General features: G+C 43.4%; 1 protein-coding gene across 1 annotated transcript in view; it reads right to left on the reverse strand.

Moving 5' to 3' along the window:
* Nucleotides 1–4,651: 4,651 nt before the first annotated feature.
* LOC308573648 (uncharacterized protein) overlaps nt 4,652–15,364 on the reverse strand; it is a gene marked incomplete at its 3' end in the record, with an annotated part of 82,410 nt that continues 71,697 nt past the window's right edge. Inside the window, exons 2-3 of the mRNA XM_081170790.1 lie at nt 6,293–7,599; nt 4,652–4,717 (exon numbers count right to left, since the gene is read on the reverse strand). Coding sequence (XP_081026916.1) covers nt 4,652–4,717; nt 6,293–7,558 — 1,332 coding nt within the window. The 5' untranslated portion in view covers nt 7,559–7,599. The remainder of the gene's footprint in view (nt 4,718–6,292; nt 7,600–15,364) is intronic.

Genomic DNA, 15,364 nt, shown 5'->3' on the forward strand with positions numbered 1-15,364 from the left:
TTAAACAATTATATACACAAGGACCACAGAAAGAAATTGATTTAGATCGATTTTTGAAAACAAATGGATTACAAAAAATCTCTCAGGAAAATAAATTAATGCTGAACTATAAAATAACTGAACAGGAGATAGAAGGTGCCATTCAGAATATGCAACTAGGCAAATCTCCAGGACCGGATGGACTGACCTCTAAATATTACAGATCCTTAAAAGAATGGTTAGTACAACCTTTGAAGGAAGTCTGTAACGAAATAATGGGTGGGAAAAGGGCACCAGAGTCGTGGAAAGAAGCGTATATTACACTTGTACCGGAAACAGAGACTGAAAAGACGCAGCTCAAGAACTACCGTCCCATATCATTGCTCAATGTGGATTATAAAATCTTTGCAGACATTTTGGCTAAAATACTTTAAAAAGTCTTAATGGAAGAGATTCATAAAGACCAAGCAGGCTTTCTCCCGGGTAGACATTTGTCTGATAATGTGAGAAATATAATCAACATTTTAGAAAAATTACAAGTGAACATAAATACTAAGGCAGTTTTGATATTTGTGGACGCGGAGAAAGCTTTTGACAACATTTCTTGGAGTTTTATGAAGAAGAACCTACAGGGGATGGGGGTAGGCCAAGGCTTTGAAAATGGTATAAGTGCAATTTATTCAGAACAAAAGGCTAAATTAAATGTAAAAAACGTGGTGACGGAAGAATTTAAGATAAAAAAAGGGACACGACAAGGTTGTCCAATCTCCCCATTGCTTTTTATATCAGTCCTGGACGTCCTGCTGAATATGATTAGAAGGGACCAGTTGGTTAAAGGTATACAAGTCAGAGCTAAACAGTACAAGTTGAGAGCATTTGCAGATGACTTAGTATTGACGTTACAGGAGCCAGAATCTAGTACTAAAAGGGTTTTGGAACTGATTCAAGAATTTGGTCAGGTTGCAGGATTTAAACTGAATAAGTTAAAAACTAAGGTCTTAGAGAAAAATTTAACACCGATTGAGAGAGAGAGGCTTCAGAATGAGACAGGTTTAACAGTGGTTAAGAAAGTGAAATACCTGGGGATTAACATGACAGCAAAAAATGGGAATTTATTTAAAGACAATTACGAAAAATGCTGGGCTGAAGTGAAAAAAGATTTAGAAATTTGGTCAAATTTGAAGCTTTCACTGCTAGGCCGTATTGCTGTGATAAAAATGAATGTATTGCCTAGAATGTTGTTTTTGTTTCAAACATTGCAAATTTTGGACAAAATGGATTGCTTCAAGAAGTGGCAGATAGATATCTCTAGATTTGTCTGGCAGGGCAAAAAGCCCAGAATAAAATTTAAAATACTAACAGATGCAAAGGAAAGAGGTGGATTTGCCCTGCCAGACCTTAAACTTTATTATGAATCAGCAGCTTTTTGCTGGTTGAAAGAATGGCTGCTTCTTGAAAACACAGACATTTTGGATTTAGAGGGTTTTAATAATGTATTTGGATGGCATGCATACTTGTGGTATGCTAAGGTCAAAGCACATAAAGCATTTAAAAACCATATTGTCAGGAAAGCATTGTTTAATGTTTGGATAAGATATAAGGTCCTACTGGAAAACAAAACCCCAAGATGGTTGTCACCGATGGAAGCGAAGGCGCAGAAAAAGCTCAATATGGAGGTCAAATGGCCGAAATATTGGGAAATTTTGGAACAAGAGGGAGATAGACTGAAATTGCAGAGTTTTGAGAAATTAAAAAACAAAGTGCGAGACTGGCTTCATTATTATCAGATAATGGAGGCATACAATTTGGACAAGAAAATTGGCTTCCAGGTGGAAAAATCAAAATTAGAAACAGAACTGCTAGAACCCAATACTAAGATTTTGTCAAAGATGTATAACTTGCTGTTGAAATGGAATACTCAGGATGAAACGGTGAAATCTGCTATGATTAAATGGGCACAAGATGTTGGACATAACATAATGATGGCTGACTGGGAACAGTTATGGACCACAGGTATGAAATTCACGGCATGTAATGCCTTAGGAGAGAATATTATGAAAATGATATACAGGTGGTACATGACACCAGTCAAGCTTGCAAAAATCTATCATTTGCCCGATAATAAATGTTGGAAATGTAAAGAAACTGAAGGTACATTCTTTCACCTTTGGTGGACGTGCCCAAGGATTAAGGCTTTCTGGGAGATGATTTATAATGAAATGAAAAGGGTATTTAAATATACCTTTCTGAAGAAACCAGAGGCCTTTCTCCTGGGCATGGTCGGCCAAATGGTGCCAAAGAAGGACAGAACTTTTTTTATGTATGCCACAACAGCAGCAAGAATACTTATTGCAAAGTATTGGAAGACACAAGATCTACCCACTCTGGAAGAATGGCAGATGAAGGTGATGGACTACATGGAATTGGCGGAAATGACTGGCAGAATCCGAGACCAGGGAGAAGACTCGATGGAAGAAGACTGGAAGAAATTGAAAGACTATTTACAGAAATATTGCAAAATTAATGAATGTTAGAATGATGTCAGAATGAAGATAAGTGGTTTAAGCAGCAATGTTATAAAGGTGTATGTAAAAATGGATTGTTAACAGGTGAGAATCCAAAGTTGTAATATATTATGTTAAAGGACTAAGATAAAAACAAAGAGGGAAAGAAATTGCTGAATTAACTAACTGAATTGGAATACAAAAAAGGGAGGCGTGAGGAGGTCAGGGAAACAAGGAAATGAATGTAAGGTATGGAAAGACTGATGTATTTTTTAAAGTGTTTTTTATCTTTTTGTATTTTGTATTTTTTCTTTTCTTTTTGTTTTTCTTCTTCTTTTTTTAATTCATGTAATTCTTTTCTTTGAAACCTTAATAAATATCATTTAAAAAAAGAAAGAAATTTGTCGACTTCATCCGGTTTTGTCAGTCTGTGCCTCTTTCCTTTATAGGTAAATGCAACGCCTTCTGGAAACTCCCATCTGAATTCTATATCATTCTTTCTCAGAACTTGTACCATCTCTTTATATTGGTCTCGTTTTTTCAAAAGTCTTAATGGCACATCTTTAAAAATAATTATAAAACTCCCATCTATAATTAACCGTTTTAGATTTCTAAATTCTCTATCCTTGAAGACAATTAAACAGTCTCCTGGGAATTTCTTCCCTCTGGTTATCTTTGTTTTAATCCTAAAGGCATTTTGAATCGTTTTTTCCACATCCTCTAATTTCATATCTAGCCATTGAGCAATCTCTGTTGTCAACTTTTCTTTGATTTTCTCACCTTGAACCTCTGGCACAGACCTGAACCTCAAATTCGTTTCTCTTTGTCGAAGTTCATTCATCGAAACTGCGTCCCACAATTCCTCTTGCATCTTATTCACCTCAGATACTTCCGCTCTTATTTTGTCCTCCTCCTTTCGGGACTCTCTCATTTCCAATTTCATTCTCTTCATTCCTTCCTCCTGATTCTGCATTCTTTTAGAAATCCCTTTCATCTGTTCTTTTAATTCATTCACTGTAGCATCCATTTTTTTATCCACTTGCTCTAATTTGGTCTCAATCTGGCCCATTTTGTTCTCAATATTTTTCTCACTGCTTGTTATATCTGTTTTTATCTCTGTCCTTAATTCTGCAAGCATTTTGGCTATATCTAATTTCCAGTTTGGTTCCTATCTCGAAGCCCTTCTTTCCCCCGGTGTTGCCCCCTCACTTTTCTTCTGCAAATGTGACATTTTTAACCACTTTTAAAATTCTTCCCCCAATTATAAAATATAAAGAGGGGAGGATCAACTTTCTACAAATTTAAATCCAACACAAAATTTTGTAAATGTAAATTCATTTTTTTTAATGAAATTTTTATTGGTATTTTCTCAAATTTTTTTTTAGACAAACACAAAAACATAAACATACACATCAACACTACACACAAATAACACATATAATTTTAAAACCTTATTTTCTTAACCACTTTCCCGGACTTCCCCCACCTCCCCTTCTTGCATCCCAATTCCAAAATTTAGCTCAGCAAGTTCTTTATACCCAACTTATCCCTTATTAATATTTTACTTAATTCGTCTTAGTCAATTTTAAACTTCTAAACCTCATTTTAATACTTGACATTAACCCCTTTTTCTAAGGTCGACCCAAGTTCCCTTTCACGAAGTTCCCAATTATTAAAATAATTACAAGACAACCTATCAAGTAAAACATATAATTATACCCCTTTGGATTCCAAATCTTTCCCCCCCCTCCCCCAGTTTCGATCCCCAGAAATTGTCCTTCAGTCTGTCGGCTCTCAGCCTGGATCTATCACATCCGAGGCTCTTAAGTCTCTCTCAGTCCCTTTCAGCCGATTTTGTTGACAGACCTTTATGTTGAACATCAGATCTCGGAGCATCTTTGACCCAATAGGGTCTGTATTTTTTCCAGCCAGACCACCATATTCAAAAAAAGAGTCCAGGTCTTGCTTCTTACTCTTTCTAAGTCCAAGTGTCCCAAATGTCCCAAACATTCCAATTTTCGCCTTGATCAAATTTGTAATCCATAGGTCTTCTGGACTCCCCATAGGGAAAAATCCCCAGTCCTCATTCTCCATTTCAAACCAAATTTTCGTCATCCAAACCTTGCTTTCCTTATATTCCAACTTAACAGGCCTCTGGCTGTCCTTTTTCACTTGTAGCGTCTCAGCTCCTCCTTCGCATTCTTCCAAAACAGCACATGTATCTTCCTTTCCAGCTGCAGATTTTTCTTGAGTCAAATCCTTAACCGCTTCAGCAGATTTGTTTATTTTAAGATTCAAGGTTATAAGATTTGTAGCCATAACATCACTCTGCTCTTGCAGTTTTCCCAGGAAATCGAACACCCTGTCCAATTCTGCCTGTAATTTTCCATCTGTAATAATAATAATAATAATAATAATAATAATAATAATAATAATAATAATTTATTATTTATACCCCGCCCATCTGGCTGGGCCTTCCCAGCCACTCTGGGCAGCTTCCATAAAAACCAAAAATACAGTAAGATATCACATGATAAAACTTCCCTGAACAGGGCTGCCTTAAGATGTCTTCTGAATGTCAGGTAGTTGTTTATCGCTTTGACATCTGCTGGAAGGGCGTTCCACAGGGCGGGCGCCACTACCGAGAAGGCCCTCTGCCTGGTCCCCTGTAGCTTTGCTTCTCGCAATGAGGGAAGCGCCAGAAGGCCCTCGGCACTGGACCTCAGCGTCCGGGCAGAACGATGGGGGTGGAGACGCTCCTTCAGGTATACTGGACCGAGGCCGTTTAGGGCTTTAAAGGTCAGCACCAACACTTTGAATTGTGCTCGGAAACGTACTGGGAGCCAATGTAGGTCTTTCAAGACCGGTGTTATATGGTCCCGGTGGCCGCCCCCACTCACCATTCCAGCTGCCGCATTCTGGATTAGTTGTTTCCGAGTCACCTTCAAAGGTAGCCCCACGTAGAGCGCATTGCAGTAGTCCAAGCGGGAGATAACCAGAGCATGCACCACTCTGGCGAGACAGTCCGCAGGCAGATAGGGTCTCAGCGTAGGTACCAGATGGAGCTGGTAAACAGCTGCCCTGGACACAGATTTGACCTGTGCCTCCATGGACAGCTGTGAGTCCAAAATGACTCCCAGGCTGCGCACCTGGTCCTTCAGGGGCACAGTTACCCCATTCAGGACCAGGGAATCCTCCACACCTGCCCGCCTCCTGTCCCCCAAAAACAGTACTTCTGTCTTGTCAGGATTCAACCTCAATCTGTTAGCCGCTATCCATCTTCCAACCGCCTCCAGACACTCACACAGGACCTTCACCGCCTTCACTGGTTCTGATTTAAAAGAGGTAGAGCTGGGTATCATCCGCATACTGATGAACACCCAGTCCAAACCTCCTGATCTCTCCCAGCGGCTGCATGTAAATGTTGAAAAGCATGGGGGAGAGGACAGAACCCTGAGGCACCCCACAAGTGAGAGCCCAGGGGTCTGAACACTCATCCCCCACCACCACTTTCTGGACACGGCCCAGGAGGAAGGAGCGGAACCACTGTATGACAGTGCCCCCAGCTCCCAGCCCCTCTAGACGGTCCAGAAGGATGTTATGGTCGATGGTTCAAAGGCCGCTGAGAGATCCAGCAGAACTAGGAAACAGCTCTCACCTTTGTCCCTAGCCCGCCGGAGATCATCAACCAGTGCGACGAAGACAGTTTCAGTCCCGTGATGAGGCCTGAATCCCGACTGGAAGGGATCCAAATGGTCCGCTTCTTCCAGGCGTGCCTGGAGTTGTTCGGCAACCGCTCGCTCAATCACCTTGCCCAGGAATGGAAGATTTGAGACTGGGCGATAGTTGGCCATCGTGGCCGCATCTAAAGATGTTTTTTTAAGAAGCGGTTTAATAACCGCCTCTTTCAGCGGGTCTGGGAAGGCTCCCTCACGGAGGGAAGCATTCACCACCCCACGAAGCCCATCGCCCAGCCCTTCCCGGCTAGCTTTTATAAGCCAGGATGGGCAAGGATCCAGGAGACAGGTGGTTGGTTTCACTCGTCCAAGCAGCCTGTCCACATCCTCGGAGGTAACAGATTGGAACTGATCCCACTCAACTTGACTAGACAGAACTCTAGCACTCTCCCGCCCCGGTCCTGCTCCCACGGTTGAGTCTACTTCTTCCCGAATCTGAGCGATTTTATCTGCAAAAAACTTTGCAAAATCATTGCAGGAGAACATGTGGCCCGTACTGGGCCCCGATGTTGCAGGTGGTTCCGCTAAATTGTGAACCACCTGAAAAAGTCTCCTGCTGCTGTTTTCTGCAGATGCAATAGAGGCGGTGAAGAAATTCTTCTTCGCCGTCGCTATCGCCACTTGGTAGGCTCGACGTTGAGCTCTAACCTGTGTCCGGTCAGATTCTGAATGAGTTATCCGCCACCGGCGCTCTAGCCGTCTCAACGATTGTTTCATTGCCCTCAGATCAGTGGAAAACCACGGGGCTGTCCGGGCTCCATGCAATCGGAGAGGGCGCTTCGGAGCCAAACAGTCAATAGCCCTGGTTAACTCCACATTCCAGCGGGCCACCAGGGAATCAGCTGAAAGGCCATCAACATGGGATAAAGCATCCCCTACCACTCTCTGGAAACCATTTGGATCCATTAAGTGGCGGGGGCGGACCATCCGAATTGGTCCCACCTCCCTGCAGAGGGGATGGGTCGCAGAGAAGTCCAGTTGCACCAGGAAGTGATCTGACCATGGCACTTCTTTCATTTCGCTTTTACTTAGTGTCAGATCACCAACATCCATAGAGGTAAACACCAGGTCCAAGGCATGTCCATGACTATGAGTTGGGCCAAACTTATTCAGGGACAGCCCCATGGAGGCCATGCTTTCCACGAAGTCCCGAGTGGCCCCTTGTAAGGTCGTGTCGGCATGGATGTTAAAATCCCCTAGGACGACCAAGCTAGGTGTCTCCAGGAGAACATCTGCCACGACCTGAAGCAGCTCGGGCAGGGAATCCTTGGTGCAGCGGGGAGGTCGGTACACCAAAAGGAATCCTGTACTGCCCCTATTGCCCAACTTCCAGAACATGCACTCAGAAAACTGGGTCTTCCCAATAGGCCTGGTGCAAACTAATGACTTCCTAAAAATCACTGCAACCCCCCCTCCCCGCCCACATGACCTGGGTTGCTGTGCGTAAGAGAAACCTGGTGGACAAGCAGCGGCAAGGACAGGCCCATCTGCTTCATCCAACCAAGTCTCTGTTACACATGCCAGGTCAAGTCCTCCATCCATGATCACGTCATGGATGGCAGTGGTCTTATGAATCATTGACCTGGCATTGCACAGCAGCACCTTCAGGTCATGTGGGTATCCCTTGCTGATTCTAGTATCCATCCGGTCAGGACCAGACCCGGAGGCAGGAATAGTCCTCAGACAACGACTAAACCTGCCCCCTCTGTAATGACATGCCATTGTAATGTCTCAGAACCCCTCTAGAGGGATTCTGGTTACAAAGTATTCTTTCTCCAACAATCAGGTTATTTTGTTCTTATTTCCTCTCTTATTTCAAAAACTCACAGTCCAATGTAACAAAAATAACCGGCACAAGTAGCAACAAATAGAATTTCCTGACTTTGACAGCTCGTTTGACAGCTGTCAAACTCTGTAAATATCTTCTGCAGGCTCTCTCACGGATCACTCCCGGTCCCGGGGGGGTGGGGTTCACTTCAACTCTAACGTTCAGTTCTAATCCTCCAGTAATAAATTATATATCCAAGTCGTGAAATTAAAATTTTTTATCCCGAAAAGAGGAAAACAGTCTCTCGACCTTAGTTATCTAATTCTTGCTTTAAGTTGTCTGCAGGGGGGGGGGGGAGACGGACTTCCTTTTGGCACCTCCCCCGGTCGTACCGAATTCAATTGAAAAAAATTTTTAATTCCAATTTCCGTATTACTCACGGGTTGTTACTTTTTGTAGTCCAAATGATCAAGGAAAGAAGTCAGCGCTCTCCAGCATGGCTTGCGGCTTCACTCCGTGGAAGAAGCGGTCTACTCACAGCACCACGCCACTCTCTGCCACCCGCTCCGAAGCCTTTAAAAAGGCTTCTTTGCAAGTCGGAGGGGGCGCAAATGGTGCCCGTTGAGTCACCAAGTCCACAGGCATCCGCGCCTGTGGTTTCTAAGGGTCCCCGCGTCGCTGCGGCGGCAGGACCCCTCTTCCACTGAGCCGATTCCCTCCGGAGCTCGGAGGGAATCCGCCATTTGCTGATCGCGCTAACCCGGAAGTCTTTCCCCCGGTGTTGCCCCCTCACTTTTCTTCTGCAAATGTGACATTTTCCCCCAATTATAAAATATAAAGAGGGGAGGATCAACTTTCTACAAATTTAAATCCAACACAAAATTTTGTAAATTTAAATTCAACCTAAAAATCAAGTTGCAATTCCAAAATATTTTCACCTCTTTTCAATTTAACAAAACCTAACCAACGTAGGGCTCACCAGGGATCTATAAACTCTCATATATGGACAAATTAAAGACAGAAAGAAATCTTAAAATTTCACAATTTAAAGCCATCTAGTAACAAAATAGTGTCAATCTTGAGAACAATTTAAACCTTTAAGCATGTAAATATAAGCAGGAAAAAGAGGAAAAAAGAACAAAGAAAGTTATCAGCCAATATATAATATAGAAAATTGGTCCCTTAAAAATAATAGCCAAAGGGTTTATTTAACTGTAATGAGAGCTTCCGTGATCTTAAACAAAGAAAAAAGGATGAATATGATTTCTTGCCACTTGTGTTGGCTTTTTGCAGTATGGTAGCGCTGCAGAGAGCTTGCTGGGGAGACCATGCATTAAAAAGGGACTCAAGAAGGTTTTAATAAGAAAAACAAAAACTCCATTTACACTAAATACATTAACAAACCAAACCAAACCAGACCCAACCACCAACCCATCCCCCAGGGTAATGGGAGAGCTAGGTGCTGCTCCTTATATACTACACCCAGATGCTGACACACCTTAATCAAATACAACTCAGCAGCACCTGCTATGTTTCACAGCTGTAAAGCTGGGTCTCGTTATCTTGCTCTGGCCCTTGCTCTGGCCCCTTAAAGACATACACATGGAGTGGAACAATGATGAACCTTTACATTTAAAGAAACCATTCAACATTTCCCCTGCAGTTCATCATTGTGGAACAAAAACATAAAGCATACTTTGTACATGTTTTTCATGTGTAACTTTTGTCAATACTTGATGTAAACTGCAACCTATAATGTTTGGTATGTTTAAGGTACATTACCACTCTCTTAAGAACAGAGACATTGCATAGTAGGCTTTTCCACATTGTGATGCATCTTTTAACAAAAGCTTAACTGTTTCATATTTTACACTTAGTGAATAACACAAAACATAATCTTCACCTGGAATTTGTTGAAAGCCCCTAGCAACTAGTCTTGCCTTGTACCTTACAACTTCATTTTTGTCATTCATTTTAACTCTATAAACCCATTTTGAATCAATAAGTCTCATATCTGGGGTTTGTGGTACAAGAGACCAAGTGTTATGCTCTTTTAAAGAAGCTATCTCAGAGTTCATAGCTTTATACCAATTTACAGCTTGGTGCTTTGGTAAATTCTGAACATCATTGTAGCTTTTTGGCTCAAAAACCGCCTTATTGGCATACACAGTATTAAAATGTTCATCTGCGAAACGCTGTGGCTTCTGCCTCTTTCTATCTGAACGTCTCAGTCCGGAAGGAGAGTCAGACTCCTCAGACTTAATGGGACTAAGTGAACTACTAGTTTCAGGTTGTAAATCATCATTGTCAGACTGAAGAGGTGCCTGTAGGCTAAGCTCACGGTCAGAAAACTCAAGAGAATCTAACCTCCCCTCGGGTGCCTGTGACTTTAAATCCTCAAACAAATTATCCGATTCAACAGGCTTTTCATCTTTTCCCATTAATTCAGAATCACCATTTCCTGCTGCTGCTGCTTCTTCCTCTTCTTCCTCAGTATCATCTATACCGTTAGCATCTTGGAAAACAGCAACCCCATTCCAATTTACAGTTTGTATCATGCTTCTGGTAATATGAAATTTGCCAGTTGCTGGTATGTAAATTCTGTACGCCCCCTGCTGGTAGCCCATTAATTTTCCCTGAACACTACGTTCACCCAATTTCTGCTTAGCAAGATAATGCATAATTACATCTGAACCCCAAATACGCAGGTATTTCAGATTAGGGCATTTTTTAAACAACTTCTCATAGGGGGTGACATCTAAACCAGAATGATAACTGCGATTTCTAACATAACAAAACGCATTAAGCGCTTCAGCCCAAAAGTCTTTGGGCAGATTAGCATCGTGCAGATAAGTTTTAACCCCTGCCTGCAGGTCACGCTGCACAACTTCAACAAGCCCATTTTGCCAGGGACTTCGGGGGCAAGATAACTCATGAGTAGTCCCCTGCGCTTCCAGGAATTTCTCAAAATCCTCAGAAACAAATTCCCCGCCCCGGTCAGAAAACAGGTTCTTAATAGGTTTGTTAAAGTGCGTTTTTACCCAGTTGCAAAAAACCTTGTACTTCTCAAATGCTTGGGACTTCTCAGCTATTGCATAAGTCCAACAATATCTACTATACTGGTCTATGAGGGTAAGCCAGTACTTCGAACCTCCTAATGATGGTGGGAGTGGCCCAACTAAATCACAATGTACACGCTCAAATGGCTCAGTTACTTTTCTATCTGAGCGCCTACCCTTGCATGCAACCTTAATCTTATTCTTGCAACAGGATAGACACTGCATAAAGAATTTACATGGTTTTAAGTTGAGGCCATTTAAGTTGACAATATTTTTTGTCTTAATTACATCAGCAAAATTCAGGTGTCCCAGAATTCTGTGCGCCTCGTGGACACACCCAGAATGTGGCCTTACATTCCTCAACCCCTGGCTTGACTGTGCTGCTCTGCAATTTATAGGCGATTGGGAGTAGGTGCGAAAATACAGTCTATATAAACCACCAGATTCCCGGGCATACAATAGACGTTTCTTCCCATCGAAAAACTCACACATAGACTTTAAGAAACGCACAGTTATGCCTTGACGAGCAAAGCACCTTACTGATAATAAATTGTCCACTGACGGGCAGTAAATGCAGTTCGCTATTGTAATGTTTAGAGAGTCAAGTTTAACAGTACCCCTGCCAAGCGACTGCAGGACTTGTGAATTGGCTAAATGTACATTACCGATTTCCTCTTCGAAAGAAATAAACAAGCTTCGATTGTTGCAGATATGCTGAGATGCACCTGAGTCCACAATAAAAGAATTCCACTTGGCACCTTTAATTCTTTTACAATCTGTAGTCCGAGCGTGAAAAGCTCGCGGCTCGTTTCTGTCTGTACTATACGATGCCGGCTGCTGGGCTGACGACCGTGATTGACGAACAGAAACAGGCTTGGGAGTACTTTGCTTTCTTTTGGATCTGCAGTCCCTTGCAAAATGTCCTTGCTTATTGCAGAACCAACAACGCTTTGCAGCTTTAAATGCAGTTGTATCACCACAGGTTTGCATGTGGTGTTCCTCATTCCTTCTGGAAACAGGAGTGCTTATGGCACAAGCCTCCCTTCTATCCAACTCGCCCATTAATCTTGCCGTTACCCCTTTCACAGTTAATTGTGCTGGTGGAACGGCAGATATCTGGCTAGCAACACCATCAAAGTCCTCATTAAGGGAACACAGAATGATAAAAATATACTGAATATCAGGTATCTCCATGTCCCTTTGAATTAATTCGCCGCGTATTGCCTCCAGACGTCTCAAGTGTGCTGCCAAATCACCACCAGGCTGCAACTTCGTCTGGTACAACTGCTTGAAAAACGTCAATGCAGATGCTGACTCTTTTCTAACATGCACTGCTGCAAGACTGTCCCACATTTCTTTGGCAGTTTTCTTATTCCTTATATAGACTACTTGCTGGTCGCTGACTGCCAAATTAATTATAGACCTGGCTTTTGCATCTCCTTTCGACCAAGCATTAGTTACAGGGTCAGGAGGGTCATCAGTTACATAGGTCCATACTTCTCTAGAGGTCAAAAGCGCCTCCACCCGAAAAGACCATAAACTATAGTTCTCATCTGTTAGCTGTGGGAAGACCAGAGCCTTCTCAGCTTCAGGAACCCGGTCAACCATTCTGGAACTCTTCCAGACCCACAAAAACTACGCTAACAGGAGAAGGAGTTTTCAAACCTTTCTCAGAGTCCAAAAATATGCAGTCATCCACTCAGCAGCTGGGCCCATAACCAAAGATGTTGGCTTTTTGCAGTATGATAGCGCTGCAGAGAGCTTGCTGGGGAGACCATGCATTAAAAAGGGACTCAAAAATAACTTAAAGAAGGTTTTAATAAGAAAAACAAAAACTCCATTTACACTAAATACATTAGCAAACCAAACCAGACCCAACCACCAACCCATCCCCCAGGGTAATGGGAGAGCTAGGTGCTGCTCCTTATATACTACACCCAGATGCTGACACACCTTAATCAAATACAACTCAGCAGCACCTGCTATGTTTCACAGCTGTAAAGCTGGGTCTCGTTATCTTGCTCTGGCCCTTGCTCTGGCCCCTTAAAGACATACACATGGAGTGGAACAATGATGAACCTTTACATTTAAAGAAACCATTCAACAACTTGTTCGGCCAAATCCACTCAGATTTTAATATCAAACTTTCTTTTAAACCATCCAAAAACTTCACGCCTCTTGTATGGCCAAATCCATTTTGCGGTTTCGAAAATCAAATCATGAATAAAAGGGAGCCACCTATAAAATCTTTAATCTTGCAGGGTCCAAAATGTCTATCCTCCAAAAAAGAGGGTGAGGGGAAAATAAACCAATGCGTAAAAAATAAATTAACGCAATTAGCCACAAACAGGAGCGTTCAATTCAATCCAAACCTCTTCGCTGGATATTGCCTTGCACAGACATAACAAAGTAGCAAGAGGAGAGAGAAAATATCTCTCTAAAAATGGCAACAAGATGGCACTTTGTAACTTTCCTTTTGCTAGTGGTAAAGAAAGGGGGGGGGGAGTTGTCCATCAGAAAGAACAAGTCCTTCTAACTTTAAAAATCTCTTGAAAATTCCTCCAATTAGAGCATCACGAATTTGTATCTCCCAGGATTAGTTTCTAATCTTCTTTTTTAAGCCAAAACAGTTATTTTTGGATATTCTCTTTGTTTAAAACCCCTTAACTTCTGTTGCGAAGATTTTTTTAAAAGTGAAAGTAATCCGTCTCACTAACTCCGAGATTTCAACGCTTTCTCCCAGCGACAGCAAACAACCTCCCAAAGTGCTGTTTAAAGCAAGCTCTTCATCCAATTTTCGACCCCTTAAAAATCTTCCAAAAGTTTTTGTGAGGAGCTTTTTTAAGCTCAAAGTATATCGTAAAAACTCCCCATTCGTCAGAACTTGCAGTTTTCTGCTCTGCAAATTCTTCTTGTGTCAGAATATAAATTCCCAGTAAGGCTGACCTCCTTTTTTCCACCTTACTGCCTCGAATTAATTCCAATTAAATTCCTCAATTTATATTTTATGTTCCAATTTGATTTCTTCTCTTTTCAGAACAGATCGCTTTGTGCGCAAGCCTGGAGCTTCGCTTTAGAGAGCTAGAAATGGCTTCCCGCTGCCAACGTCTCAACCCCACCGCACTCGTCACCCCCAAAAAGGGGGTTACTTGGCGGCCGGGGGAGTGTTTAACTGGCAAAGCGGGGACCCCTGCCTCTCAGATACCCTTCTGAGAGTGGGGGGTTGCGGCGCTCTTGCAGACCCCCCTTTAGGCTCTCCAAAGCTGGATACGCTTGCAGCCAAGCGATCCCGCTTGCTTCCACTTCGCGATCCGCCGGAACTCTGATCATCATCATCATCCTCATCCTCAGCTTCCTCTTCTACCTCAACATTATCTGTTTTTTTCACATCATCTCCATCTTCCTCTGGGTAACTCTGGAAAATTCCCACATCCCCCCCCCCACTTAGGATTGTACTTGTCAGGGGTTCAGGAGCAGAGGCAAGGGCAAGGGAGGAAACAGAGAGCGAGGGGGAGGAGGCAGAAGAAAAGATGAGTGATGACGACGACCCGAGATCTCCGAGTCTTTCCAGTGAATCAGAAGATTCCCAGAAAGGAGCACCAGTGGCCAGGGCAAGGGGGGAGCCTAGGGGGACACCCCAGGAAGAAGGGTCCAGAGGGGGCTCAGAGGGGAGCAGTTGGAAATCGGGACCAGCGTCACCAACAGAGAGCAGGGGAGAGGAAGGGCGCCAGGTATCAAGCGCTGGCAGCTCGCAACAGGAGGGAGGGCACGAGTCAGGAGTGGCCACACCTCCATCGGGGAGCGAAGAAACGGTCAGGCGGAAAGTGGAAGGTTGGGCGCGCGCACCAAGTTCAAATGCACAGGAAGGTGGCGCAGTAAGCAGCCCGGAAAGGGAGCCAGGTCCTAAAGCCCGGCGCAAGGAGACAGGAGGGTCCGGGGGGTCAGCGTCAGAAGAATCCCGGAAGGAAGAGACCACGGGGGGCAGAGGGACCCAGAGAAGAACGGTCAGGCGGAAAAGGTGGAGTAAGGCTAGGTTAGTAAGCTGGTGCACAGGGGGCGGAGACTCAGACGGAGCTTCGCTGGTCTAACCCTTAAGACGTAGAGCTGCGCCCAGCAGCTTGAGAATGGAAACTGTAACTCAATAAAGACTTTTACAAGTGACCGCTGGCTAGCGTGATCCTCTGTGAGCTAGGATCTGGAAGCAGCTCTGACAGTAAGCTCCGTCTCACGTTGTGGGCATCTACAGCCTCGCGGACAGGAGAGAAGGCGGGTGCCTACGACTCAGCTCACGAACGGCAGACAATATGACGGCCGAAC

Source organism: Podarcis bocagei, assembly GCF_964188305.1.
Source record: "Podarcis bocagei genome assembly, chromosome: 14".
Lineage (NCBI taxonomy): Eukaryota > Metazoa > Chordata > Lepidosauria > Squamata > Lacertidae > Podarcis > Podarcis bocagei.